The sequence below is a fragment of the Barbus barbus genome (assembly GCF_936440315.1).
Source record: "Barbus barbus genome assembly, chromosome: 42".
NCBI classification, from domain to species: Eukaryota; Metazoa; Chordata; class Actinopteri; order Cypriniformes; family Cyprinidae; genus Barbus; species Barbus barbus.
The window spans coordinates 22,911,174-22,939,076 of record NC_136720.1 but is presented as its reverse complement, the minus strand read 5'-3'; the positions used below and the strand labels follow the sequence as shown (position 1 = coordinate 22,939,076).

Below are 27,903 nucleotides of genomic sequence, written 5' to 3'. Positions count from 1 at the left end.
TCCAGATTTTCAAATAGTTGTATCTCGGTCAAATATCGTCATTTCCTAACAAACCATACATCAATGGAAAGCGTATTTATATATTTCAATTTAAAAAAATGTACCCTTATGACTGGTGTTGTGGTACAGGGTCACATATTATTGTATTATATATTATACAACTAATACACTGTAATAATTTCAAAACAGACCAAAAAAAACAAAAACAAAAAACAGTTCGCAATAACTGAGAAGCTAAACTTTAAGTATCGCTCAAAATAAGATATACTCTTTCCAAACTGTTTTGTTTTCCGAATGAAGAAGACTTTTATTTTGAAAAACAGTAAAACCACTGTACCTCCACTGTACCCATAATGCGTCATTCAAGATGGTGGCCTCCTGATACCGCATGTGTATCAACAATTTCAAGCCATTGAGAACGGATCTTATCTTTTAAATCACGGGATATACATCATTTCTGTATTTGTTGGTGTGATAATACAACAAAATGAAGCTCAAATCCAAGCCCCCGTCTCATAAATCAGAAAACACTTACCGCGTAAGTTTACAGAGCAACGCATGCTGGAATCTGCTGCTCGTGCATGTGACAAACATTACCGTGTTTTATTTCATATAAGTTACATATCGAAACGAACCGAGTTTTGCGTACTACATATCTGTAATTTCAGTTTTAAAATGTTTAGATGTACACAAGTTGAATACACTGGTAGTTTAATTGTCTGTATGTGTGTATGTGTTCTGATGCATCAATCCTTTACCTTTATTTTCCAGTTTGTCACGTTTTCTGAGAGGCTCGCAAAAGTAAACATTGATGTCATTCATCGCATTGACAGGACTGGAAGTTATGCAGAGGTATGAGTCTCGAAGATCACTTAGTATTATTATTATTATTATTATTAATGTGTATGTGGTGAATTCTGCTGCTTTATTTTCTCAGGAGGTAGAAACCTATTTTTATGAAGCCCTATTAAAATGGAAAGACCTGAATTTGTCAGAACACTTCAGTAAGTAACATGTTTTGTGTTTGTTTACAATGGCAATATATGCTGTATATCATGAGGATATTTTATATACTGTGAATTTAGCTTGTGTTCTATATGTCTTGTATATTGTCACTCTCTTTCAAGGTTATTGTAGTTGTTATATAACTTTATAATATATAACAACAATAGATAAAACCTTAAAAAACATTTTCATTACTTGAAATAAAATAAACATTAGTAGAAGTAAAATATATTTAAAAACGTATTTTATTTAAGCCAGTGTCCAAAAACAATTCATATATTCATAATCCTTATATTCATATAGTTTAACTTAAGGTACTAAAATGACTACAACTGAAAAAACAACAACTATATAGACGTATTTAAAAAATATATAATAACATGTACCCCCCCCCCCAAAAAAAAACAAACTAAACTAAAAATATAAAAAATTAAAACATTTACATAAAGATGTATAAAAACACTAATAGTATGTCAGTGCTACTAAACTAACAGGTTACTCTGATGTATGTTAATTTGTTCTACAGAGAAGTGTTTTCAAGAGGTGTCAAGCAAGAGTCAGTCATTCAACATGCTGGTGTTTCACCAAAACGCTATCGTGGACAGTTTGAAGACCTACCTGTCAGTGAAGAACAACATGGCAGTGCAGCCTCTTCTAGAGTGAGTTCTCAGTCTTTTCTTTGTAATAAACAGGGAGATGATATTATGTTAACTTCACTATTAATTTCAGTCTTGTAGTTCAGCTGGCTCGTGATCTCCAGATGGACTTTTACCCTCACTTCTGCGACTTCTTCATCATCATCACGTCATTACTGGAAACACAAGACACCGAGGTGTTGGAATGGGCCTTCACGAGTCTGTCGTACCTGTACAAATACCTGTGGAGGATGATGGTGAAGGATATGGACAAGATATACAGGTGAGAAGTACCAGATAATATGAGTTAAGCAGGAATAAACCCTAGCAGATTATGTTCTAGTTTAAATTCTTTTCTGTCAGACCTTTTAACCTCAAAAGGATATGGAAGTTTATTTCCGCCATGGAATAAAAATAGAAAAATTATGACTTTTTATCTCAGTTGCAACTCACAATTCAGACTTTTTCTCTCAGAATTGCTTGTTGACGTTTCAATTACAAGTTATAAACTGGTAATTGTGAGTTTATATCTCGCAATCCAGATTTTCTATTCTCAGAATTGAATTACATTTCACAATTCGGTTTTTGTTGTTTACACCATAGAACAAAAAAAATTAAAAAGGTAATTGTGATAAATTCATTTTTCTTGTAATTACAAGTTTATTTCTCACAATTCAGACTTATCAGAATTCTGAGATTCTAGCTCACAATTCTGATACTTCAAAATTCTGAGTTTATCTCTCACAATTCTAATTTTTATCTCACAATTCTGAGTTTATCTCTCACAATTCTAATTTTTATCTCACAATTCTGAGTTTATCTCTCACAATTCTAATTTTTATCTCACAATTCTGAGTTTATCTCTCACAATTCTAATTTTTATCTCACAATTCTGAGTTTATCTCTCACAATTCTAATTTTTATCTCACAATTCTGAGTGTATCTCTCACAATTCTAATTTTTATCTCACAATTCTGAGTTTGTCTCTTATTTCTGAGTTCATGTCTCATATTTGGACAGTCAAACTTGTGAGGAAAAAGTCACAATAATGCAAATAAGCTTCCATAAAAGTATGTTTACATTCTCGGTCATAATTTGTAGAATTATAATAATGTAATTTCTCACTTTTTTTGCTTTTCTAATCCAGTCTTTACAGTAAACTTCTGGCGCACAAGAAGGAACACATCCGCAACTTTGCTGCTGAGAGCTTCTCTTTTTTGATGAGAAAGGTGAGGCTTTAACAGCTCAGGTTATTTTTAACCACGTCTTCTGTGTTGTGTCTGTAAAGTCACCACTTCTCTCTCATGTCCCCACAGGTGTCTGATTATGATGCTCTCTTCACACTCATGTTCTCCAACCTGTCTGAGAGCCCTCAGAAGGCCAGAGGAGCAGGTCAGCTGATCTTTGAGATGTGTCGAGGAGTCTGTAACATGTTCCACTCCTGTGCTACTAAGGTGAGATCACATCACTGAAAACCAAACACATCACACAATTAAGGATGTCAGTGATTAACAGGACTGTTGTTATCAGGCTTTTCCAGTGGTGTTGCAGAAACTCGGTCCTGCAGCCGGTCAGGACGCTGAATTACCTTGGGATTCAGTAAAAGAAGCTCTGGATCACATGGCTGAGTCTTCAGCCAACTATGTTGACAAAGAACACCTGCTGGTCTTGTGGGACGCCTTACAAGTAAGAAAAAGGTTTTTTCGTATCTCAAAATGAAGTTTGTCTGACAATCTGTATAATATTGACTTATTAATCATTATTAATGTGTTATGCAGTATTTAAGTGATTGTACCCATCCTAGATGCTGATTGGTCGCTGTTTCAGTCGTGTTAAAATATATGCTATAGTAACATATTTTAATAGATGATACATTGGGCAAGTAGATTAATTGACATTTTTTTATTAATAATTGCAAATTATATGCAAAGAAATAGCTAAAATTAAATAAATGCTTATTTACATAATGTTTGTGTATATAAAATTATTTACTTTTTTATATTAATTAAAATCTAATCTAAATGTATCTTTATCTTTTAGTTATATATGTTTAAGTTTAATTCAATTTATTATATATACACACACACACACACACACACATATTTCTTTAATATAATTAAAATCTAAATCAAAATAAGTCTTTATCGATTATTACATTTTAGTTATGTAAGTGCATGTAATTAGATTTTATTTAGATTTTATATAATTAAAATCAAATAATTTATATAGATGTATAGTATATTTATATTTATCTTGGTTTGCAGGTCTCTCTAAAAGAAGTTCTTGGAAAGTTAGAGACAAGCAATGCTGATCAAGCTAATGAGCACCTGGAGAGGATTCTGTACATCTACCACACGCTTGTGGAGCATCGCAAAGGAGCAAAGATCACAAAACCACAGTCTGTTTGTGAGGTATGTGTGCGTTTCTGTAGCACTCAAAGATTGTGTTCTCATTGAGTTCTATTGCATCTCTGATATCTCTTTTCCCTTTTTTTGTAATATTTAGACACTTCTTCAGATAGCTCAGGTACCAGGACTGTCCTACTCCTGCAACAGGCTGCTTTTACAAGTAGTCTCTGCTCTATTGATGGGGGAGAATCTGTCATTACCTGCCAGCAGCATCCATGAGCTACTGAAAAAGGTTTGTTTAATGTGCACCTATACATATGGTTTTCCATCTGTTTTCCTGTTAACCTCATTACCTCTCTGGTCTCCCACGCAGGTCTTCAATAGCAGCATGGACAGAGACCTCGTATTATCATTTACCAAAGAGATGTTTGACATGAAACGGTTTGAGCAGGTCAGTATAAACCCTTATCAGCAGGATTACGTTCTTCAAGATCAACGGCCAACCCGTTTAATGCTCCTGTGTGTTTCTCTAGTTGCTCTTACCCAGTTTGCTGCAGTATCTGGAGCAGCTCTTCTGCATGGAGGACTCTGTAAACCGACAGCTGGCTCTGGACCTGCTGGTTGGTCTGATTTTGTCTAAAGCTCCACCCCCCACTGACGGCTCCATGGCTTTTGAGAAGTACCCATTGATCTTCACTGGACAGACTGTCAGGTAAGAGCTGGGCTTCTGTATGGAAAAACTACTCAATAAAGCAAATTATACTTCATAGATGAATACACATCCAAATTCTGTTTTAGGTCTACTGGACCTGAAAGAGACCAGGTAGTCTCTGTTCCCCAGCAGATTCTTTCTCTCATAGACATCCCTGACGATCAGCCGATCTCTGATCTTTCCCATCCCTGGGCTGCACTGGTGCTGCTCCCACATGTCAGGTAAAGACTTAATTAATTACCCACAATCCTTTGGGTGTTAAAGGGATAGTTCCCCCTAAAATTCTATCGACATTTACTCCCTCCTTAAGTTGTTCCAAACAGTTAGCCATTCACTTTTCTTATGGAAAAAATACTATGGACGTCAATGGCTACTGGCAGCTCTTTGCTTACCAACATTCTTCAAAATATCTTATTTTGTGTTCAACAGAAGAAAGAAACTCACAGGTTTGGAACAACTTGAGGGAGAGTAAATAATTACAATTTTTGGGTGAACTATCCCTTTAAATAGCATACTGCATAAAATAATGTAATCTTCTTTTGCATTGATAGCCAATCAGTATTTTATGTAATCCAATTTTTATGATATTCTATCATGCAGATGTAATTTTATAGTAACATTCATAATTAAGTCATCGGATTTATTTGTATCGTGCTTTATACAATACTGATTGTTTCAAAGCAGTTTCATTCACAGTAATAAAAAAATAACATTAAAGTTCTTCAGTTATGAAGTAAATAGAATTTCAGCTGTAAAAAGACAATAGTGTCACTACTCAGCTCAGTTGAATTCAGTTTAGTTCAAACAGTCTGAATGATGCAAAGTACATTATTAATGAAGCAAAGAAAGATAATAGTATCATTACGTAGCTCAAGTTAGTTTAGTGTTGATTCATTTTAGTTCAGTAAGTGTGCAAAGTTATGTATTTGGTCTTTTAATAGTCTTTTGCGGTATAGTTTGGTATTGGTGTAAATATGCGACAATTAAAATGTTTTGCAGACCGTTAGAAGCATCAAGCGTTATACCGGCTATCACTGCAGTACTGAACAGATTACTGCAAGAGGTGTGCAGTGAAACTCTGGGGAGAGGTCAGTCAAGTGTGTGTGTGATTGACAGCCTAAATCACATAGTTACAAGCTGTAATGTTCAATCTTTAACTTTGTGAGATGTAGTTTGTTCCTAATACGTCCTTCTGTCCCCTCAGGAGGGCTATTTGTAGCCCGACAGGCTCTAAGCACCCTGCTCAGCTTCAAGGAGACGGCAGTGGTACAGTTGCTCCTGCCTGCAGAGTTGGTCAGAAACATCATTGAGTATGTGCTTCAGTAATTACATCTGAACATTCTAGAAAAATGGACCTTGCTTGTTAAATTAGGAACTTGTAGAAATACATTTTTGCTTGTGTTCATAATAGGAAATTCCCCACGGATCATTCAGCGCTGCTGTTAGGAGATCTGTACTACACCAGACTGGCACTCAACGGCTGCTCGGCTCAGCTGTCCCATGATTCTCTTCTGGAATTGTACCAGATACTACATTCCAATTTTTCTTCCAACATTTCCAAGGTGAGGATAAGCCCAGTAAGGGTTGGTGTTGTTAAGTGGGAATAGGGTTCCCACAGTCCTGGAAAACCTGGAAATATGATTTCAGGCCTGGAAAATGTATATAAATTTATTAAATCTTTTAAGGTTATGGACATTTCTGCTGTCCTACATATTTCTGTAATTTCTGTAACTATTTACAAAAATAGTTTTATGTAAATCCTTAAACAGTCTTCACAAATGACTATACAAATCATGGGAAAACCTTGGAAATTCTTTACTTAGAACTTGAACCCTGATGTTTTAAAACTGCAGACTTTACAAGTTCAGTTTCTTTTTGTCCTCCACAGATTCGTTTGCTGACCCTCAGAATTATGTCAAACTTTGAGGCTGATCTTCCGAAACCACCAGAGGTAACATTTATGAGATTTTCCAACAGCAATGGCTATAAAAAGCACATGCACCTATTTATAATTTCATGTCTTGTTTAGGGAGAGGAGAGCTCAAATGCGCAGACGGTGTTCGCCGTGTGTCTGCAGGCAGAGCAGGTCCCGGCCACAGTGCAGGACTACAGGGAGAAACTGCTACACCTTCGTAAACTGCGTCATGACCTGGTGCAGCCCTGTCTGCCCAAGGGACCTTTCCATGAGGTAGCTAATGTCTTTTACTCCATATCAAATATTGAATTATTTTTGAAAATCGTTGTTAAGGGTGATTTTGTGTTTTACAGGTTCCTCTTCGTTATCTTATTGCAATGCTGTTTGTCAATTTCCGACCTCTCTGGGATGCAGTTATTGATCTGTTGGTGTAAGTATCATGCTAATGGCCATTGCTTGTTTTATTTTTGATCTTCTGCCTTCCAGATCCTCATATCCTCACCCTGTGTCTCCAACAATATCCTCTGTTTCTCTATTATTTCTGCCTTGTTTTAATATTCTTTCATTTGCTCAGGACCCACGCTAAAGAAATGGACAACAAGTCTTTCTGGAAGGTCTATTATGAACATCTAGAGATGGTTGCTGGTCTAGCTGGTGAGTTTTCATTGAATTGTTGACCTGTTAGACCTTCCCTCTTGTCTTCACTTTAAAGATGCTTGAATATTTATTCTCAGAGGAAGAGCTTCAGGCAGATGATGAAGATGATGAGGAGGGAGACAGTGAACAACATCAAGCCGCAAAGCAGCTTCGAGGTCCAGGGACCAGTGTGATTGAAAGCGGGGATGTGGGAGTTTTGTTTCTGGAACTGCTGGACCATGTGCTGAATCCCACTGAGCGGACGGACTTCACAAACTTCCGCGGCTTGCTTTGGCGAGTAATGGCCCAGTTTCCCGACAGAGTGGAGCCACGCAGCAGAGAGCTCAGCCCGTTACTGCTGCGCTTCATCAGGTGTGTTTGAGCTTTGTGTCATCAACCTCTATTTGTCTTTTTGTAAAGTTCTCCATAACAGCCTGTTCTCTGCCTTCACAGTAATGAGTTCTACCCAGCTGACCTGCAGGTGGCTCCCACACAGGACCTCATAAAGAAGAGCAGCTCCTCATCAGAGCAGGAAATGGGTGAAGAGGTAGATGCTGACATGGAAGAAAAGGAAGAAGATTCCAAACAACCCAAGAAGAAGCTCCCTAGAAAAGCAGCAGCCAAGTAAGAGATGATCTTATCTTCTAACATTCATCTTTGTGTTCTAGTTATGAACTTGCACAGACTAGATGTGCATGCCTACTATACCAGAAGAACAGTCAGCATTCATTTGTTTCTTGTCAACATATATACTTATTTTGTTACAGGCAACTCATTGCACACTTGAAGGTCTTTACCAAATTCACCAACCCAAAAGCTTTATATATGGAGGCAAAACTAAGTGAACTGTACACCCAAGTATGATTTCCCATCTTTATGTGAAAGATAATTTTGCTTATTAATGGCAGCTTGAGACTAATTTTTTTCTCTAACCCACAGCTTCTGTGCCATAAAGACCAACAGATCCAGAAAATAGCACTGGACTGTTTGATGACATACAAAGACTCAAACATTCTGCCTTACAAGTAAGTCTTCTAACACAAAGCACAAAATACACTGTCCCTTCTCTTCTTACTTTCCACATTAGTTTTTTTCTGTAATAATGTTGTACTATACAGTAATTAGGTCAGTTTATGAATAGAATGCTTTATATCCAGAGCAGAGACTGATGGTATCTTCCAACAGACTTCTTTGGTTACCTTACTAACTTTCACTGCTGAGATACCGGAATGTACCAATTGCCTCAGGAAGTCTTTTAGTCTATTATGATATTCATTTCTCATCTTTGGGTTACTTTGAGCCACTTTTGTCATTTGATGCAGGGAAAAAATAACTAGAGGCAACCCTTGTGTTTCTAATTTTAAGCCTGTTATCAGAACTATTCTCCATCCTCAAACTTGCTGTAGGGATGCTTTAAACAGGTTTTAAACATTTTGTAGTTATGTGGACTTTTTTTATTATTTATATTTGGGGGTTTATTAATATGATGGCTTACAGCAATACTTTGAGAGCTTTTTTAAACATTGCTGCAGTGGCGGTGTTCCCCAGAGCTTTGTTTTAGGTCCATAATAATTGTTGATTTGTCACTGTTTACAGAGAGAATCTGGAGAGACTTCTGGATGACAAGCACTTTAAAGATGAGATTATCCATTTCAACATCTCAGAAGAAGGAGCCGTGGTACTTCAGTCGCACAGACCCCAGCTCATTCCCGTGCTTATGAGGTTTGTGATTAGATGCACAATGCATATTAATGATGTCATTGCTCCATCATTCACTGTTGTTTCTTCTCTGAATGTTAATGTTATGTGCCTGGAGTTAGTAATTATATATATATTCTTTCAGGATACTATATGGGCGGATGTGCCCTAGGGTTGGTAATAGGTTTCAGGGTAAGGCGAACACAGCTTCACGTTCCTCCATAGTGCTGCGCTTCCTGGCAGGCTGTCAGCCAGAGGAGTTGGGCATGTTTATAGATCTTCTGCTGGAGCCTGTTTGTAATCATGCTGAAGGTAATGACTTGAATTTATGCTTTTTAAAATGATTATTAAATACACCTATTTTGCAATTAATTTGAAAATATATTATTTGGACCATTTATGAACCTTATTTAATAATGAGGACCATATTCACAATATAGGATATTTATAAATTAACTTCTTTTTAATGAGACAAGCTAAACCAACAGAATCAGTTTTACTCATTTTACTCTTTCAAAAAAGAGCAGATAGATAAAAAGCAAACATTGATTTAAAAAATGCATCAACATACCACATAAAATGGATAATTTGTTGCTTGCAGGAGCGTGTCTGGCTGCGGTAGAACGAGCTGTAGCTGAGACGAACCTGTCTGCTGTTCTCCCTCTGGGTCGCCAACACAGCCTGCTCAACACCATAGAAATGCTCATCCATAAAATGGGCCATCTCATCCACATCTACCTGCCCAAAGTTCTGCAGATCCTGCTGTGCATCACGGCCTCAGTGTCATTTATACTGGATCACAGAGAGCAGGTCAGCCGAATGCAGAAAACAGTCCTTATTAACTATATATGCAAAACAAAATATTGGGCTTAAATGTGTAGATTATGAAATATTTCTGGAATTACTCTTCAAAGTTAACAATTAGAGGGTCAGTATGTTTTTTCAAAGCAAATTTTCAGATTTTAGAATGTTGTTTTTTTTAATTGTGTGATGTTTAGATCTATTTTTGGGGTGCTGATCTCAGGCTTTTTGATGTTCCTCTAGCTCAAGCCCGGTTGCATCAATCCTCTGAAGAACTTGCGGCGTCTGGGGATTCTGCGCATACAAGACTTCTTTGATGACTTTGAGTCTTACAGCTTCACTGCAGATGAGCTGGACGCAGTGTTTCAAGCTGTGGTGTGGCCTAAGGTGTGTGTATAAGAGAGACAACTGTCTGAATAACTTAACCTTAATAAGCCATCAAAGACAAGAAACAGTTTGGCTCATTGTAATTTAAAGAAGTCTCGCACTTTCAAAAGAGGCTTGGAAACTTGTGTGAAAGTAATTTTTTTTTCCAAACAGTCTTTGACATTAATTTTGAGATTCTGAATATTTAAATAAGGACTGGAGTAAACCCAGTTGACCCGGTTGTGTTTTGTTCATTAGGTGTGTCTTTTGTCTACTGAAAGCCCGTATTCACCAACGCCCCTTCTGAAAGTCATCCGTGTGTGGACCCAAAATCCTAGGTGAGATCATTAACGCACAAAAATAATTTTTAGTTTTTAATAATATTTTTTTTATTTAAAACTGCTTTATAGCTGGATATAGTTCGTTCCTAAATTGTTAAACTTTGTCACATCTGACATTGAACTGAATCGAATCAACACTGAACTGACTTAACATGAATAATGTGAGTTGTCTTGAAAGTGAAGTCTAGTTTATTTTTATGAAGCTGCTTTGAAACAAATGTGTATATAAATAAATGTGACTTGACTTGTGTTAACACAATTTACGATGCTGTTGTTATCATATTTTAGTACTGATTTGAAATGTTTTAGCAATGCAGTCTGATTATAATATAAATGTCGTCTGTTCTCCCTGTCAGGTATTTTCTTTTGCTTGCTAAGCAGAGAACGGGCCACCCTGAGTGTGATGTCCTGCGCAATGTATTTGCTCTGTTATCCTCCAAAAACGTGTCTGCCATCACGACTGCCATGGTGATAGATATAGCCGAGAGCTTGCTGACCACTCCAGACTATGAACCCAAGGAGAATGAATCAGAGCTGATTGTGAACGACTGTGTGATCCCCGAACCCGATCAGAGCTGTGATGCATCAGGTAGCCATCAGGGGTGTTGATGATTATGCTAGAGGATCCACTATTATTTGTACATTTGACATCTCTGTTTCCCTTTCCCGGGTAGATTCTTTGACTATCGGCTGCCGTCTGCTCCTTCCTCACATCCCAGCACTTCTGCAGTACCTCAGCAAAGTCGTGCGTAACTCTGAACGCCTCAAGAAGAAGAAATTCAGAGCTCAAGTCAGCAAAGAGCTCAACATCCTCTCAAAGTATGTCCATGTAAATCTATTTATGCACAGAGGCACCTTAAAGGGCCGTTCACTACAAGAACTATAACCATAAATGTTTAATAATCATTCTTTTTCTATGACAATTACGAATTCCACATCATAATAACGACACAGGAACTATATCGTTGGACTCACTTTCAGAATGTTATTTTCAAATCCAAATCCACTGACTTTATAGAACTCGAAAATTTAATATATAGTTATCAATCTTGGTGTGAACGGGTCTTAATTGGTACTTCAGTAGTTCTCAACTGTTTTTTGAAAAGATCTGCAGCCCTGTTTGGCCCACCAAGTTGAGAACTTGTGCTGCATCCTATGCTGTGAAGTAAAACATTCAAACAAATGGTTGATTTAATGGTTTTAATTCTGTTCCAGGATCAGTAGATTTGTGACTGAAAAAGATCAGAGTTCAACACTCATTGGTTTGCTTCTGCCTTACCTTCACAAACCCAAAACTCCTCAGGTACATTCTTCATGTCCGAAAATAATGTACACTACCGGTCAAATGTTTGGAATAATGCATTTATTTGAACAAATTTACAGCAAAAACAGTATTATATTGTATATTATTATTACAATTTAAATAACCGTTTTCTCTGTAAATATATTTAATAATATATTTTTTCCTTTGATTCAAAGCTGAATTTTCAGCATAATTTCTTCAGTCTTCAGTGTCACATGATCCTTCAGAAAGCATTCTAATATGATGATTTGCTGCTCAAGAAACATTTCTCATTATCATCAATGTTGAAAACAGTTGTTCTGCTTAATTACCATTCAAAATTTAAGTAAGGTTAAAAAATAAATTAATATTTATTAGCCAAATTAATCTAAAGTGACAGTAAAGACATTTATAATGGTACAAAAGATTTGCATTTCAAATAAATGCTGTTCCATCCTAAAAATACTTTGTCTGCACAGGAATAAATTACATTTTAAAATATATTCAAATGAAAACATTAATTTAAAAGAATAATATTTCACAATATTACTGTTTTTACTGTATTTTTAATCAAATAAATGCAGCCTTAGTGAGCAAACATTTTTAAGGATCTTAATTCCAAACATTTTGCCACTAGTGTATATTATTACATTATTGTATTATATCTGTCAAATAATAGTATTTTATGGATATTTCCTTTTTCTTTCAGGAAACAGAGCTGGATATCCTGGGTACCGTGACGAACCTGCTGAGACAGTGTTCAGAGCCCAGCATGTTCCTCAAGCCTCTCAGCAAACTATTGTCCATCATCCAAAACAGACTTTCACGTAAGGCTCTGTGTGAAGCGTTTCAGGTTGGTTTCTGCATTTCTATCCACTTTAACACCACTTTAGTCCTTTTTAAAATACTACCTGACTGACCATATCTCTCTCTCCGCAGACTCTGTCAGACATGCAAGCTGAACTGAAGTACATCACAGACGTTGTGATTCAGGTAATGGTCCACTGAGGCAATCAGAAATGGATTTAGTTTTATTTCTTCCAATCATGTTAGTGTTTGACCGGCTCTCATTTCTTCTCCAGCTCAACGAGTATGATAGCCGCCATCTGGACGAGATTCACTTTGACGTGCGTCTCATAGCGTTCCAGAAGGTCTCCAAGCACGTTAAAGAGATGAGCACTCTGGATATGAGATACCTGACTGCTATCATGCACAACTGTTTCCATTCTCTAGAGGTGACTGTTTTTGTGATGTTACTGTTACTGTTACCCTCTATATGTCTTTTTCTGTGTCTGTTTGCTTCTTGACCGGCATCAATTTTTGAATGCTTTTGTTGTGTTTCCGAGACAGATCGGTGACATGTCTCTGGCAGACAGCGCCACCATGTGTTTGTCAGCCATAATAATGCAGCTCTCTGAAGTCGGATGCCCAGAGGCAGAATACAAGGAGATTGTGCAGTTCACGATACTGGATGCAATACGAAAGGGTTTAAAGAGCAAGACTGAGGTAACCAGTAACATGTTAGCTTACATTATTACATAACTGCTGTATATTTCACATTTATTTATTTATTTATTTTTTCCACAGAGTGTAAGAAATGATTACACTACGGTTCTGGCCTGCCTGGTGAAGACCTTCCCAAACCGATCAGAGTTTCGTGATCTGGTGCAGCTTACGGACTGTAATGATCCCGAGTCAGATTTCTTTGAGCATATGAAGCACATACAGGTAAAACAGATATACATAAAAAAGAGATATGCATAAAAAAATACATAATAAAGAGAAAAATTGTCTCCAACGTTTTCACTGAAAAGTAAGAATACATTATAGTAATATTATATAAAAGTAATAAAAAATTATATTTAAAAAGCAAGTAAAATATTAAGAAATTAAAATAAAACAAATACATTAAAATAAAATAAAACACACATTAAACTAAATATTAAAATTGCCTGCCCAAAATGTCATGAAGTTTTATATAAAAACAACAACAACAACAAAAAACACATCAAATGAGCATTAGATATTAAAATTGAAAAGCAATTAAAAATTTAAAAATGTAAATAAACACATTAAACTACTATATAGAAAGATAGATAGTTAGGAAATGTATGGTGTGTATTAATAAATGGAAATAAAATAAATATAATAAATGAACACATACATAAACATAAAAAAAAAAAATATATATATATTAGTAATTAGAAAGTAATTAAAGTATTAATAAACACATCAAACTTCTAGTTAACATGCAGTTTATAAAGTGTAACTTATTTATATGTATTGATAAATGGTAATACAACAAATACATGAAAGTAATGTTTTTTATTTCCATTTTTTAACATTTGAATTACTTTTTAATTTCTAATATAAAACCTGCGCTCTTATTTGACCCTTATCGTTCCAACTCAAAGCACAGAAAATGAAGAAGTCTGTTTGTTTTCCAGGTTTACAGAAGAGGTCGAGCGCTCAGGAAGTTCGCCAGGCAGCTGACCGAGGGCAAGATTGTGATGTCATCGCGCTCCATGCAGAATTACATCATGCCCTACGCCATGATCGCTCTAGTTGACGAAAAACTGCTGAAGGTTGTTCTTGAGTCAGTTTATATTTTTAAATGTTTCAATTATTGTGAGTAGACTGTGCTTTAAACAAATAAATCTCTGTGTTCCCAGTATGAACCCATGACAACAGCCGCCGTAGAAGTTATTGGTGCCGTGTGCAGACGCTTGACCTGGTCCAAGTACTTGTTCTACCTCAAACACTTCGTCCATGTTTTGCAAACCGGAATAGCTGAGCAGAAACTGGCTGTCAGGTACACTTCCTATGCATTTGTGTTTTTTCTGTGATGTTTGTCCTTGATATGACATTGAATGATTTTCCTGACTCTTTTCATTGGTGTAGCATGTTGCTGACTGTTCTTGATGCGTTCCACTTTGACCATGAGACTCTCAGTAAAGAAATCGAGGTGGCCAAGAACAAGAAGACAGCCGGTAAGAGTGTCACAACAGCCACATTAAACTTCCTGTTAACCCACACAGAGCTTAACATGACCAATGTGATTTATCAACTTCAGAGCCCAGTGTTGTGGTGGAAGAAGAAGCTGAAGACGAGGCAGCGGAAACCATGGACATGGATGAGAGTGATGCTGAAGATGCCATGGAAACCGATGATGCTGGAGCAGCTGTTTCCACAGCCACAGATGCTGAGACGAAAGGCCCTGCCAAACCAAAAGCAAGCAAAGAGAGTCAGATGAAGAAAGTTCCCCTTGTCGTCAGCAGTGGTCTTCCACAGAGTGAAAGGGATCTAGAGGCGCTCATTTCCAGCATTCATCACACAGTCACTCAGAGCGTCCTGCCCAAACTTCACAAGTGCCTCACTGCAAAGGTCTGAGTTTAGTTTAAAGCAGAGCCAGACCGAAAGCTCTTAGTGGAATGTATTGCTGTCTGAAGTCTACAAAGGATGTAGACTCTGTATTTTTGTTTTGTTTTCCAATATGACTAATTAAACATCCTTAAATCAAGATGCATTTAAATCTTGAGATGCCAAATGATGATAAGAAGTCTTGTTTTCTGGAAATTTATCAAAATAAGCCAGTAAAACAAGAACAAAACTGTCAACTGTCAATGTTTTCCACCTTGAATTAAGTAGATCTGAGCCCGTTGGCAGATATATGTTTTTGTTTTAATCATAAACTCACTTTAGATATTTGCACTGGAAAGCAAGTTTTCACAACATATTGACACATTGTGTTCCCTTTAATTTGTTGCTTCAATTTTCTTTGCTTGGTCTTAAAAAGTTCTTAAATTTTCCTTTATAAAACCAGCAGAAACCATGTTGTAACCCCACAAGTGCTTGCTCGTGGAAAGATGTTTAGCATCAACTAATTGTACACCAATATTCATTCCTGCAGGTTAAACGAGATGACGAGCACAAGATGGCAAAGTCTAAGGATGTGAAAGATGAAGAAGTGGTCAGAGTGCCTATTGCATTTGCCATGGTTCAGCTCATGAAGTCTCTGCCAAAGGAGGTCATGGAAGCCAACTTGCCGGGGTATATTTGCTCGTTTTCTTAATATAAGTGTCTGTTTGCGTTTGGAAAAGATTGATGATCAGTTGTGCTGCAAATATTCCATCTTTTATTTTAGTTTTGAGTGTTGTTCAGTGCAGAAATTTGGTAAATGATGCAATATTTTCAGTTAATGCAACCTCTGATCAGAACGTGAAGTTATGCTCAGTTTGATGTTTATATATATATATATATATATATGCAGAATCTTCCTGAAAGTGTGTGTCCACCTGAGGAGCCGTTTCCAGGAGATCCGTGATGTTGCTCGAAACACTTTGGTGAAGATCATTGAAACGCTTGGGCATCAATACCTTCATTATCTGCTCAGCGAGATGCAGGCGGTCTTAGTGAAGGGGTATCAGGTAAAATATAGTCTTTATTAGCACGTGAGTGTATGATGCGAGAAAAGAGTATTTCGTTAATGATGTCACTGATGAAAAAGTGTCACTGATGAATATTGTCGAATAGTAGAAAATTTTATGTGATGTTGGTTTGGAAATATATTTCTATAAATATATACCATTTTGTATACATTGTGCATCAGAAAAAAATTAAAGATTTAAATTTAAGGTAAAAAATAATAAAATATTCCTCTAACTGTACACTTTAAAAACATTTAAAATGCACTTGAGTGTTCATATTTTTAATCAGTATTTTCTAAAAGGTTTTTGAAAATATTTTTAAAGATGAAAATTTTAATCTTTCATAAATGTATTATATTTAATCTTAAACATCTTTAGTTTTATTTTTGATTAACTAAACCTGGCTTTCGCCATTAATATAGCATAGAAGCTGGCATGGCATTAAAGAAAAAAAAAATATTTTTTAAGTAAGTTCTATTGAGGTTACTTGATTTTGCATGATTGAACTTGTTATAAAAAGGTTAAAATATCATATATAAAAGTTTTTTGCCAGACAAAATTAATATTAATTTAATTTTGATAAAATTTAATAATATTTAAAAACAAAACAGCATGACATTTTATAAAAAAAAGAAAAGATTGTAATTACTATACTTATGACAAAGAATTTCGGCCGGCAAAATAAAATTGATATGCAAAACATATCAAAATGAATTTAGAAGTCTTTGTCTGTTTGAATTGCATTTGTAATGTCTTTTTGAATAACTTAAAAGACTTGGACCAAATAAAACAAGCATCATGTCTTTGACCCGTGTCTAATTTGTCCCTTCAGGTCCATGTTTTGACCTTCACTGTGTACCATTTGCTCTCTGTCCTAAAACCATCCTTGACCGGAGGAGATCTCGACCCATGCATGGACATGCTCATCATGGTAAACAGCACTTAAATTTTCAATATTAATTTCAAGCAATCATACTCTTTTATCCACTAACTCTCCGCAACCTTTCTAGATCTTCAACAACGAGTTATTTGGAGCTGTAGCTGAGGAGAAAGACATCAAAGGAATCGTTTCCAAAGTGATGGAGGCCCGTCACAGCAAGAGCTCCGACTCGTACGAGCTCCTCGGCCAGTTCTGCGGTCAGGAGCGCGTCATTCACCTCATCCTGCCACTCAAAGAGGTGAATAACCAATGCGCTGCAGCAGCATCTACAAGAGGCTCACGATTTCTCAAGAGACTAATCTGGTCTTCCTCTTTCTAGATACTTGAGAACACAGCCAGTCTGAAGGTGTCGAGGCGAGTGCATGCTGTGCTCAGGAGGATTGTGGCGGGACTTTTGTTCAATCAGAGCATGAGCCCTCAGTCCATCCTACTGCTCAGCCACGGGCTCATCAGTGAGAGTCTGCCGCTCATTACCATGAAAAACAAGTACGTCACACACACACACTCAGGGATGCATACAAACTGGTTTAATCAGATCTACTTTGAACAATTTCACATCCCATATTCACCCAGAGAGAAGCAGCGTCTACCTCCAGATCCTCGCCTGCCTCCACTAAGCTGTTTACTGCTGCCGGCCACTCCTAAGAGAGGAGGCGCGAGAGCCGCCATTAGCAGAACAACAAATATGCACATCCTGGTGGAAACGGGAATCAGTGTAAGAAAATAACGCATTGGTTTTTAATTCACAGCTGGGAGAGTAAATGAGGTTCAATCTCAAGCAGAAATTATTCAAATCATACTCCATCAGCATTTAGGCAATTGTACATAAGTCTGAATTCAATAGTTTGCTAAATGGCAAGCAACCAATTTAGATTGTGTTGTGAATTTATTTTGACTCTTCAGAAGTTTGGGGTCTGTAAAATCTATAAATGTCTGTGAAAAACATCTTTTATGCTCGTTAAGGCTGCATTTATTTGACCAATAAAAACAGTAATATTGTGAAATGTTATTACAATTTAATGTAACTTTTTTTCTATTTTATTGTTTCTAAAATGCAATTTATTCCTTTGATGTAAAGCTGAATTTTCAGCATCAATACTCTGGTCTTCAGTGTTACGTGTTACTTCAGAGATCATTCTAATATGCTGATTTTTTGCTCAAGAAACATTTCTTATTGTTATTGAAAAGTTGTGCTGCTTAGTATTTTTGTGTAAACCATGAATACATTTGTTTTCAGAATTAGTTAATGAATAGTAAATTCAAAAGAACAGCATTTATTTGGAAATTTAAATATTTTGTAGCGTTTTAAATGTCTTTACTGTCATATATAATCAATTTAATGCATCCTTGCTTAATAAAAGTATTCATTTCTCTTCAAATTTTTCTTGCACACTTTCAAAGCCACTTACTATTTCATAAATATTTTGTTGCCATATCACTTTAACCACCACAATCTCTCTTCCACAGCTGCTTCACTGTAGTCTGAAGAGTTCAAAGATCAACTCATCTGTCCCGTCAGTAAAGGAGATGCTGGATCCTTTTGTCTCTCTCCTCCTGGACTGTCTTAACTCTATGCATGTGAAGGTCTGTCCTGCCTATGTCTAGTTCATGTGTTTTATTGTGCATGATTGCAGCAGTTTCTTTATATACATGTGATTGCATGCATACAGCAAGCTGTCTTGTGCACATCAGGTGATTACCGAGGCTCTTCAGGCCTTCATCTGGATCCTGAAGTTCCCTCTGCCGGCGGTGGTGCAGAATCACGACCAGCTGACCAAGCAGCTCTTTGTCCTGCTGAACGACTATGCTAAAGCCGGAGCCGGCCGTGGAGAGAACTTCCACCTGGTTCAGAGCTGCTTTAAGGTGTGAGAGACACTCACCACTGTCTCATGTTCTTGTTTTGAAGTCTAAATGTGAATAATCCAGCATGACATGTTGTGTTTTATAGGCCATTTCTGTTTTGGTGAAGAGCATGTCAAAACCTGTAACAGAAACACAGCTGCAAGTGCTTCTGGGATATGCTGAGGAGGACATTTATGATCGCTCGCGGCAAGCCACCGCATTCGGCCTCCTGAGGGTAACTTAACCTACTTATCTAGACTGACTTGATCATCTGAGATACTTGCTTGTCAGACGAGGCATATTCTAACGCTTTATAGTGAATGCACTTTATACTAGTCATGCTCATGGTTATTATTGTTCCTAAAACCAAAATCATTCAAATGTCTTACTTGAAATAAAATAAACATTAATTGAAGTAAAATATAAAAACACTTAAATTAGGTTAATTGCCAGTCTAACTGAAACTAAAATCAGAAAAAACATGCCTATTCCTAGAAATAAAATAACTGAAATAAAATATTAAAACAAAAGTTAAACATTTTTCAGTTAGTTGCAAAGGCAGTATTTCTCATTTTCATGTAGTTTAAATTGATGTAATGAAATTAATAAAACTAAATTATTTAAAGTTTATATTATAAAAATAGGTATTGTATTGTTTTGCATTATATTATACAAATGATTAAAAACTATATAGGCATATCAAAAAACAAAAAAAAAAGGATGGCAAAAACAACTAAATTACTAAGATTTGAACTAAAAATAAAATAAAAGAAATGTAAAACATTAATAAAAACTGTAGTGATGTTAAAATAACAGTTACCGATTTTAGTTTAATTTTTGCCATTTTTTTGTTTGGTTTAAGTTGAAGAAATAAAATAAACTAAAACTAAAAAATAACATTTAATAAAAACTACGCAGGCATTCTTTAAAAACAAACTAATAAAAAATTGACACAAATTACTAAAACTTTAACCGAAATTAAATGGAAACTGACAATATAAAAATAAAATTAGAATTCAAAATAATAAAGTATAATAGTCTATTAATGATACTAAAATAGCACTGGTTATGCTCTGCTATTACCATGTAATTGGCTACATATTGCTCTTGTTGTAGAGTCAAGTTTGTTCATAAATGATGTGAGCTCTTCAGACTGTTGTTTCATTAGTGAATCAGTGTTAATCAAAAAGGTTTCTAGAAATCCTCCTCCAGTGATCATGAAAGCATCATGGAAGTGAATGGGTTTGTTTGTCTTGCAGGCGATTCTCTCCAAGAAACTGGTGGTGCCAGAAATGGAGGATGTTATGAAAAAAGTAGCCAAGTTTGCCATCGACGGGTCAAACGAACAGGTCCGCATGCGCTGCAGACAGGTCAGTCAGGATACTGCAGTCTTCATAATCATCCGTGCTTGTCTCAGAACTATCATCAGACTAATATTTGTCCTCTGCTGTGACTGCAGATCTATCTGAAGTACCTGATGGACTATCCACTGGGCAAGAAACTGAGGAAACATTTTGACTTCATAGTTGCTCAGCTTACGTAAGTTTGGAACTGCTGATTACAGGAGGGTGTGAATTGTTTTTGTTCATGTCAGGCAAATTGAAATAAAGTTTCTTGTTCTCTTCCCAGTTATGAATATGACACTGGAAGACAGTCTGCCCTGGAGTTGATGGCTTTCATTTTCCAGAAATTTCCTCAGGTACTGTAACAAAAACAGTCCGAAACGGTCATGCAGAACTAATAATAACATTTTTGTTGCAAAAAAAAATGACAACTACTTAACATTATCAGTTACTTTAGTATCATTGAGATACTATTGTAGTTTTTAATATTAGGAAATATTTTGTTTTATTTTCTGTTTTTATTTTAACTTTTTATAATATATAGTTTTATAAATTTTTAATTTTAGTTTTTTAGTACATAGTTGAACAGCACAAAAATGAAAAACATTGCCTTGCCAACTAGACATTTTTTTTTAAATATTTTATTTTAAGAATATAATTTTTTTTTTCAAAATGTATTTTATTTCAAGGATTACACGAAAGTGAAAAATGTACATGCATGTATATATTCAATAAAAATGTGTAATTATATTTATATATAATATAAATCATATATTTGTGTGTATATATATATATATATATATATATATATATATATATACACACACACACACACACATGTAAATGTTTCTCAAATAAATGTGTGTATTTATATTTACATATATCATGTTTGCTAAAAAAAACTTTTATTTTGTCTGTGATTCATTTAGATTCATTGATTTTACAGCCCTAGTTGAAATGTATTTTATTTAGAAACAATAATTTTTTATTTTTTTTATGTTTTATAATGACTCTGAACATTTATTGTGTGGAGCAAGGTATTTTGAAAAAAAACTTGGTTTGCATCTGGATTGATGTTCTTCTTCAGTTAATGGCATAAATCATAATGGCATTCTGTTCTGTTCTACTGTTTTGAATATCCTGTTTGACTTGGGAATGCTTTACATTATGCAGAATATTCTATACTTGGTGTTTATAATACTGTAAGATAATTGTGTTTTTTATTCACAGGCTCTTTTGCATGAGCACTGCGGTTTGTTTTTTGTGCCTTTGTCGTTGGCCATGTTGAACGATGATTCTGCAACCTGTAAGAAAATGGCGGCTCTGGCCATCAAGTCTCTGCTGAGTCAGCTGGATTTGCAGCATCAAAATGCCATGTTTAACCTGGTTAACACCTGGCTTACAGGCGAGAAGGTGAGTAGGAAAACTAAAAGCTGAAAAAGGCTGCTTAAATGTGTTTTGGTCTTAACTGTTAGCATGTTTGGGCTTTTGTAGGCGGCTTTGAGGCGACTCGGAGCTCAGATTTGTGGGCTGTTTGTGGAAGCTGAAGGGGAAAAGTTCAACCGGAGACTGGACGTCCTGATACCTCTCATTGAGAAAGAGATCCATGCTTCCAACTTTGAGGACGTGAGTGCAGAGTTTCGTAGTATGTAGACTTATTTTGCATGTTTGAGTCTCTATACATTGATATTGGCTTTGATATGATTGATCAGATCGAGGAAGAGGAGGATGAGAAGGCTGCAGACAGACTGCTCTTCGGTTACCTCACGCTCGTCATCAAACTCATCAAGGAATGCGGTTTTTTGGAGCTCCACAAACCCGCAGACCTGCTCAACAGCATCTGGAGTATGAACACATACAGATAAATCAAGACAGTGTTAATAAACCTGCACTTATGAACCTGAGATGCATCACATTCTCTCTCTCTCCAGGTCATACTTATTCCCATCTGCGTTACCCTCATTGCTGGGTCTGGCTCACGGCTTCTCAGATCTTTGGCTTGCTGTTTGCTGCTCGTAAACCAGAGGAGCTCTTGGCCTTATGGAGCTCTCAGGAGAACACGAGTAAAACCACACATCCTGTGGCCACCGCTTTTCTCATAGACAACCTGTCTCAGAAGGCAAGAGCCCTGAGAATCGACAAATAAAACGCTCATTTCACGAAGACGGACTGAATTAATGAATGTTTTGTTTCTAAACTGTTAGGTGAGAGAGCTGGTCCTGTCCTTCTGTTACCAACTGCAGTCCAAGTTCTTGGATGTTTCCGCTGGAGAGCAGGTAGGGAAAAAAAAAGAAGAAAAAAAGTATGTTTGTTGGGTAATTATATATTAATATATTGAGTAATAATAATTTAAGTATATTATGTAATTTTTTTAAATGATAAAAACATCAGAAATCATGATCATCATGTTAGTGAATACATTTGAAAGTTTTACCTGTTTTATTTAATTAGTTTTCTAGACTTTCTAGGTGGCTTTTAATATTTAACAGTATAAATTATATTAATATATTACTTGTATAATTTAAATTACATTTCAATTATTTATTCAGAGATGATTCAATTAAATGAAATTTGTTTTTTTTGTCACCAAAAATGCTACGTGGAAAGAAACAAAATAAAATAAAATACATTTTAATAAAAATTTTTTTTTTTTAAATTGGGGAAAAAAATAACATCTTATTTTTTGATTAATACAAAAATCATCATTTATTTTAATTGTACAAGTCGTTGATGCACAGTATGTCTCAATATACCTTTATAACCTGTATTGTATTCATCATTTTCCTATTTTAGGAAAAATATCCAAATGCTTGATATTAAATTAACCATTTTTTAAAATGTAAAAATGTATCAAATTTAAAAATGTTTTAACTTTATTGTAATATTTCCGTTTTCATTGTACTTTTCTTGCCAAGTTAATATTATGTTAGATCTTGTGACTCAAAACATGACATTTGTTCCTCTGTTGTTGTTTTGTTCTGATCAGGTGGTCAAGAACTTACTTTACGTGGCCAAAGTGATCTACCTCATCTCACCAGAGTCTGATACCACAAATCCAGCTGAAGAACAGGAGGGTGAGGAGAAAGAAACGACGGATAACATGGAGGAGAACGAAGGGGAGGAAGAAGAGGAAGATAAGAAGCAGGAGCTTGAGGAGCAACAGAATGATAACAAGCCTCCGTCTCTCCTCTGGGTGATGAATAAGCTTTCATTACTGGCCAAAAGAGAAGCCGCAGATACACCGAAAGTGCCTTTGAAGGTGGGCGTTAAATCAGTCTTTCTGTTTCGACTCTACTTCTCTGAATGATACAGATGGATCGCTGGTAGGAACGTCCTCTGATTTGAGGATCTCCAGCTCAGGATGCGAGTTAAGCAATGGTTTGCAAAGGTAAACAAGTTTTCCTGTTACTGTTTTCTTTTTTAGAGAACTTGTGTTTTTAAGTTCTTGGGAGCCATAGCTGTGGATCTCGGAAAAGATCGCCTTGGACCGTATCTGACCACTATCATCGCTCCTCTCTACAGAGAGCTGGACAGCACATATGCAGACCAAGGTCAGGCCACACCGTCCTTACAGTATAAACAGAAAAACCTTACATGGAAAGAAGGTTTTTTTCGTCTGGGGAAAAAAACAATGACGCGCAGTTAGGAAAAAAATTTGAACTAATACCTTGACTATACCTTTATTTCAGTTAAAAAAAAAAATTTTTTTTTTAGGTTGTTGATGCACACAGTGTATATCTCAGTGTAACTTTATTACTTTCATACACAAACCTGTAAGGCCTTTAAATGATCAAAACTTGAAAAACCTGCTGTGCACGATGTATTATAGGCCTTTTGTCATTTGATTGATAGTCCTATACTTGTCAGCAATCAAAAGGCCTTTTATCATAACTGTAGAAACATCCACCTTCAGGTCACACGTCATGTGCCCTTTTGTTGTGAAATCTTTACTGATTTGAATGACAACTTTTATATTGTTAGAAGAATTTTAAGATGAACATTTACTGGACTAAAACAACTTAGATTTATTTGATTATACATAATTTTTTAGAAAAGTCATATTAAACTATAGAGCTTTGATCCTAAATCTATGCATTTAAATATTATATTACTAAGACATGAGTCTAGCTCTAAGGTATAATTCTGTCATAAAGATCAAAATTTCATCTTATATTTTGCCCATTTAAGTGAGCGACTGCATCAAATTGTCTCTAAATAAAATAAGTGTTTTTTTTTCTTTCTGGAGTGTGAACTCTGTATTCTCACTATATCATGCAATATGTACCATAAAAGTCAAACAAGATACTGACTTATTTAATGTGTTTTTAAATTCCATTTTTAAAAGCAAAATAGGAATTAAAACTAAATTAGAATGTCACAACTAAATGCTTATTGTTGCTATCTCAACGTGGCTGAAGCTGACATTTGATTGATCTTTTTGTCTCGTTTCAGACCCCACACTAAAGAATTTGGCTCAGGAGTTGATTGAGTTGTTGAAGAAGCTGGTCGGTCTGGGGCGGTTCTCTCTGGCTTTCGCAGCAGTACAGAAAGCCGCCGCTCAGAGACGAGCTTCACGCAAGAAAGCCAAAGCCATGCAGGTAAGACATGTTTCTAAATGCTAAGTGTGTCATTTGTTCTTCTAGCCTTCGGAGACAACTATAAATAAACCACTTGTTTGTTAATTTCCAGGTTACACATCTTTATAACACAAGTAAATATATTCATGATTTCTTAAACCATGCATTCTATTTTTGTCCCGTGACAGGCTGTTGTAAATCCTGACATTGCTGCCAGAAAGAAGATTAAGAAGCAGTTAAAGAAAAATGAGGCCAAAAAGCGGAAAATCGCATTTGTGCATACAGGACATAAAGTAAAGAAACATAAAAGCACATCACTGAAAGACTTGGCTATAGTCAGCTGATTCATTTGCTGCTGTTTAATGTTTCTCTGCTAAATAATACATGGCCAAATGTGAGACATACATGACAGTTGAGAGGGTCTGTCTGTCGAATGATAGTCTGCATCAGTATATCGATTTTTGCAACTTGTGCAGTGTTTTTAAATAAAAAGTAACGTGCAAAAACAGCCCAGCCATTGTTTGATGTTATGCATGATGCAATACAAGTTGACTGCATATTTATTTCACAGCTATAACGCAGGAGTGCACGCCCCTGTACACGTGCAAATATAAATATGCCATTACAAATCTAAAGAATACAAATGACAGTTAGTTCGTCTTAAATATCTACCCACATAATATCAAACTGAGCTTCAGTGATTATTCCAAAACAGGCTAAATTTAAAAAGCAAACACCTCGGAAATTACAAATGTAGTGGATACGCTTTACTAAAAACAAGCATCAGTAGAGACGAGAAGCAAAAAGGGGAGTTCATTCGTGGAGAGTCCATTCAATGCCGCTCAACTTTCTGTACTAAATGGGAAAAGAGAACGATCTTCACACAATAGGAAGAACGCAGTCATTAGTCCAAAGGACGCCCAATAAGAAGTCTCTGAAGATCCTATTTACAAGATGTTTCTGCGCTTTTGCATTTACTGTCGGCTCTTCAGTGACTCGACCAACCTGAAATGTGGAAGAACAGAGGAGGTATTAGTAAATACAATGCAAAGACTCTGTATTTAAACTCTCAAAGTCAAACTCTTACCATTCCATTGCCTCATCCAGGCCTGTGCCTTTAGTAGCAGACGTCTTGAAGATCTGCCACTTCCTATCTTTGAGCGCAGGTAAACCGAGAGAGTTAGCCACTTCGGTGGGCGTCATGGCCTGTTCCATGTCCTGCTTGTTTGCAAACACCACCAGAATGGCTTTCTTCAGCTCCTCCTCCTGGAAAAACAAGACGGATGACTTCACTCTTTGAAATCCAGGTACTTTATTGGCATCTTTGGTTCCACGAAGAGCCTTTAGCACTCATTCTACAAAGGTACAGCATAACAATAGAAAGTTGCGTAACAGACGGACCTCCAACATGGCCACCAGCTCAGATTTGGAGATGCCCATCCGGTCACGGTCACTGCTGTCCACCACGTAAATCACTGCATCTGTGTTGGAGTAATAACACCGCCAGTACGGCCTGTGGAGGATACAGTTTAGATCTTTAGCTTCATCTTTTCTTTCTTAATAGAATACAAAGCAAAATGAAAACCTCTTGCCTGATGCTCGTCTGTCCACCGAGGTCCCACACTTGAAACTTTAAGTTCTTGTATGTCACAGTTTCCACGTTAAAACCAATTGCTGTGTTCGAAAAATAGCAAATTAGCCCACACTACATCTCATGTATAAAGCTGTGTACATAAATCATCAAAAACACGCACTAGGAATTGTGGTCACCACTTCTCCCACTTGAAGTCTGTACAATATGGTGGTTTTTCCAGCTCCATCCAAACCTAAAATGAGGATTCTCATCTCTCTGTTGCCAAACAGGCCCGAGAAGAGGCTGGAAAAGAACCCCCCTGTAAAAACAATACAATTATATGAAATTATTGAACAGATCAGGACAGAAAATGGTGAACTTATGCCATTTTAGATCAGTATCTCTCAGAATCATAGCACATGCATGTCGCTACACCCAAACACTTTCGAATAAAACACTATAATCATTATGAAGAGAGTCAAAAGTGTATATTTTCAATAACATGAGTTCTTCTGTTGTCTGCTATGCTAACAAACAAACTAGCGTCACCAGGAGAACCAATGCGTGATGAGGAAACTTTCCTTTGGAAGCAAACAGAGAAGCGTTCGCATTTTAAAACGAACTGTCCATTATATCCAACAAAATCTATTTGAATTCACGCAGACCTACCCATTCTGGATGAAATACTTTAGTAGCGCTGTCTCTCTGATGGCAGATCCGTGGAAACACTTCCGCGCTCGAACTGCTGAATGACGTGTCACACATACACGTGAACGAGCAGTTTCCTGTCGATCCACCACGCGCACATTCGACACTCTTCTAAGCGAATCTGCTGCTATCTTTAAATACCTCAAACATCTTGAGTTTTAATTATTATTAACAATACAAAACAAGAACATGTGGGGGATACCATAAAAATTTAAATATAATTAAGTAAAAATAATAATAAAAAATAGTGTTGTCAAATTTGTCGATTAATCCATCCAAAATAAAAATTGTTTACATAATATATGTGTGTACTGTGTATATTTATTATTTGTATATAATTACACACTCACATGCATGTATATATTTCAGAAAAATATGAGATGTTTGTATATTAAATATATTTATATATAATATAAATTATACGAATATACATATATGTAAATATTTTCAAAATATATACTGTATGTGTGTGTGTTTATATATACATAATAAATACATACACATTACACAGACATATATTATGTAAACAAAAACTTTTATTTTGGATGCGATTAATCATTTGACAGCACCAAAAAAAAAAAAAAAAAAAAAAAAATCATAACCATACACGTTATGTCTTATTTATGGATTTTTCTGTAAAATTTGATTTTTTCTATTGGAGGATATTCTTTGAAGTGATGAGTAAAGTAAAAGTAAATCAGAAGTGTAAGGTTTAAATTTAAGGCATTGTGCTTTGTGAATGTGGAATTTTCCC

General features: G+C 36.0%; 2 protein-coding genes across 2 annotated transcripts; one reads left to right on the top strand and one right to left on the bottom strand.

Annotated features, from left to right (window-relative positions):
* Positions 1–360: 360 nt before the first annotated feature.
* Positions 361–25,369, top strand: utp20 (UTP20 small subunit processome component). The gene is made up of 62 exons (XM_079404277.1): positions 361–538; positions 772–852; positions 938–1,004; positions 1,532–1,664; positions 1,735–1,923; positions 2,788–2,869; positions 2,957–3,094; positions 3,171–3,326; positions 3,905–4,051; positions 4,146–4,280; positions 4,362–4,439; positions 4,522–4,700; positions 4,787–4,921; positions 5,700–5,788; positions 5,905–6,010; positions 6,112–6,262; positions 6,589–6,651; positions 6,730–6,888; positions 6,969–7,045; positions 7,190–7,269; positions 7,350–7,623; positions 7,705–7,875; positions 8,019–8,109; positions 8,191–8,276; positions 8,848–8,973; positions 9,095–9,261; positions 9,551–9,759; positions 9,994–10,137; positions 10,375–10,454; positions 10,814–11,046; positions 11,132–11,276; positions 11,673–11,760; positions 12,449–12,592; positions 12,679–12,732; positions 12,822–12,974; positions 13,090–13,245; positions 13,327–13,467; positions 14,187–14,324; positions 14,412–14,551; positions 14,641–14,729; positions 14,813–15,123; positions 15,650–15,789; positions 16,010–16,166; positions 16,999–17,097; positions 17,177–17,344; positions 17,426–17,592; positions 17,680–17,821; positions 18,574–18,690; positions 18,799–18,969; positions 19,055–19,183; positions 20,208–20,318; positions 20,408–20,487; positions 20,578–20,647; positions 21,522–21,704; positions 21,786–21,917; positions 22,004–22,136; positions 22,223–22,410; positions 22,496–22,567; positions 23,278–23,550; positions 23,716–23,842; positions 24,744–24,889; positions 25,057–25,369. The coding sequence occupies exons 1-62, from the start codon at positions 488–490 to the stop codon at positions 25,210–25,212; spliced, it is 8,397 nt and encodes a 2,798-aa protein (XP_079260403.1). The 5' UTR covers positions 361–487; the 3' UTR covers positions 25,213–25,369.
* On the bottom strand, positions 23,957–27,220 carry arl1 (ADP-ribosylation factor-like 1). The gene is made up of 6 exons (XM_079404278.1): positions 27,111–27,220; positions 26,623–26,760; positions 26,461–26,542; positions 26,270–26,381; positions 25,956–26,134; positions 23,957–25,873 (listed from the first exon to the last, which is right to left on the bottom strand). Exons 1-6 carry the CDS (start codon positions 27,112–27,114, stop codon positions 25,843–25,845), a joined length of 546 nt encoding a protein of 181 aa, XP_079260404.1. The 5' UTR covers positions 27,115–27,220; the 3' UTR covers positions 23,957–25,842.
* Positions 27,221–27,903: the final 683 nt, after the last annotated feature.

What these genes read in the sequence shown, in the direction of transcription:
- utp20 (XM_079404277.1), top strand. Translation starts at nt 488, where the DNA reads ATGAAGCTCAAATCCAAGCCCCCGTCTCATAAATCAGAAAACACTTAC. An exon ending in TTGACGAAAAACTGCTGAAG is followed by an intron (nt 14,325 to 14,411) that starts GTTGTTCTTGAG and finishes CTGTGTTCCCAG; the next exon opens with TATGAACCCATGACAACAGC. An exon ending in ATGCTTCCAACTTTGAGGAC is followed by an intron (nt 21,918 to 22,003) that starts GTGAGTGCAGAG and finishes ATGATTGATCAG; the next exon opens with ATCGAGGAAGAGGAGGATGA.
- arl1 (XM_079404278.1), bottom strand. An exon ending in GGTGGACAGACGAGCATCAG is followed by an intron (nt 26,382 to 26,460) that starts GCAAGAGGTTTT and finishes TATCCTCCACAG; the next exon opens with GCCGTACTGGCGGTGTTATT. An exon ending in CTGGATGAGGCAATGGAATG is followed by an intron (nt 25,874 to 25,955) that starts GTAAGAGTTTGA and finishes TCCACATTTCAG; the next exon opens with GTTGGTCGAGTCACTGAAGA.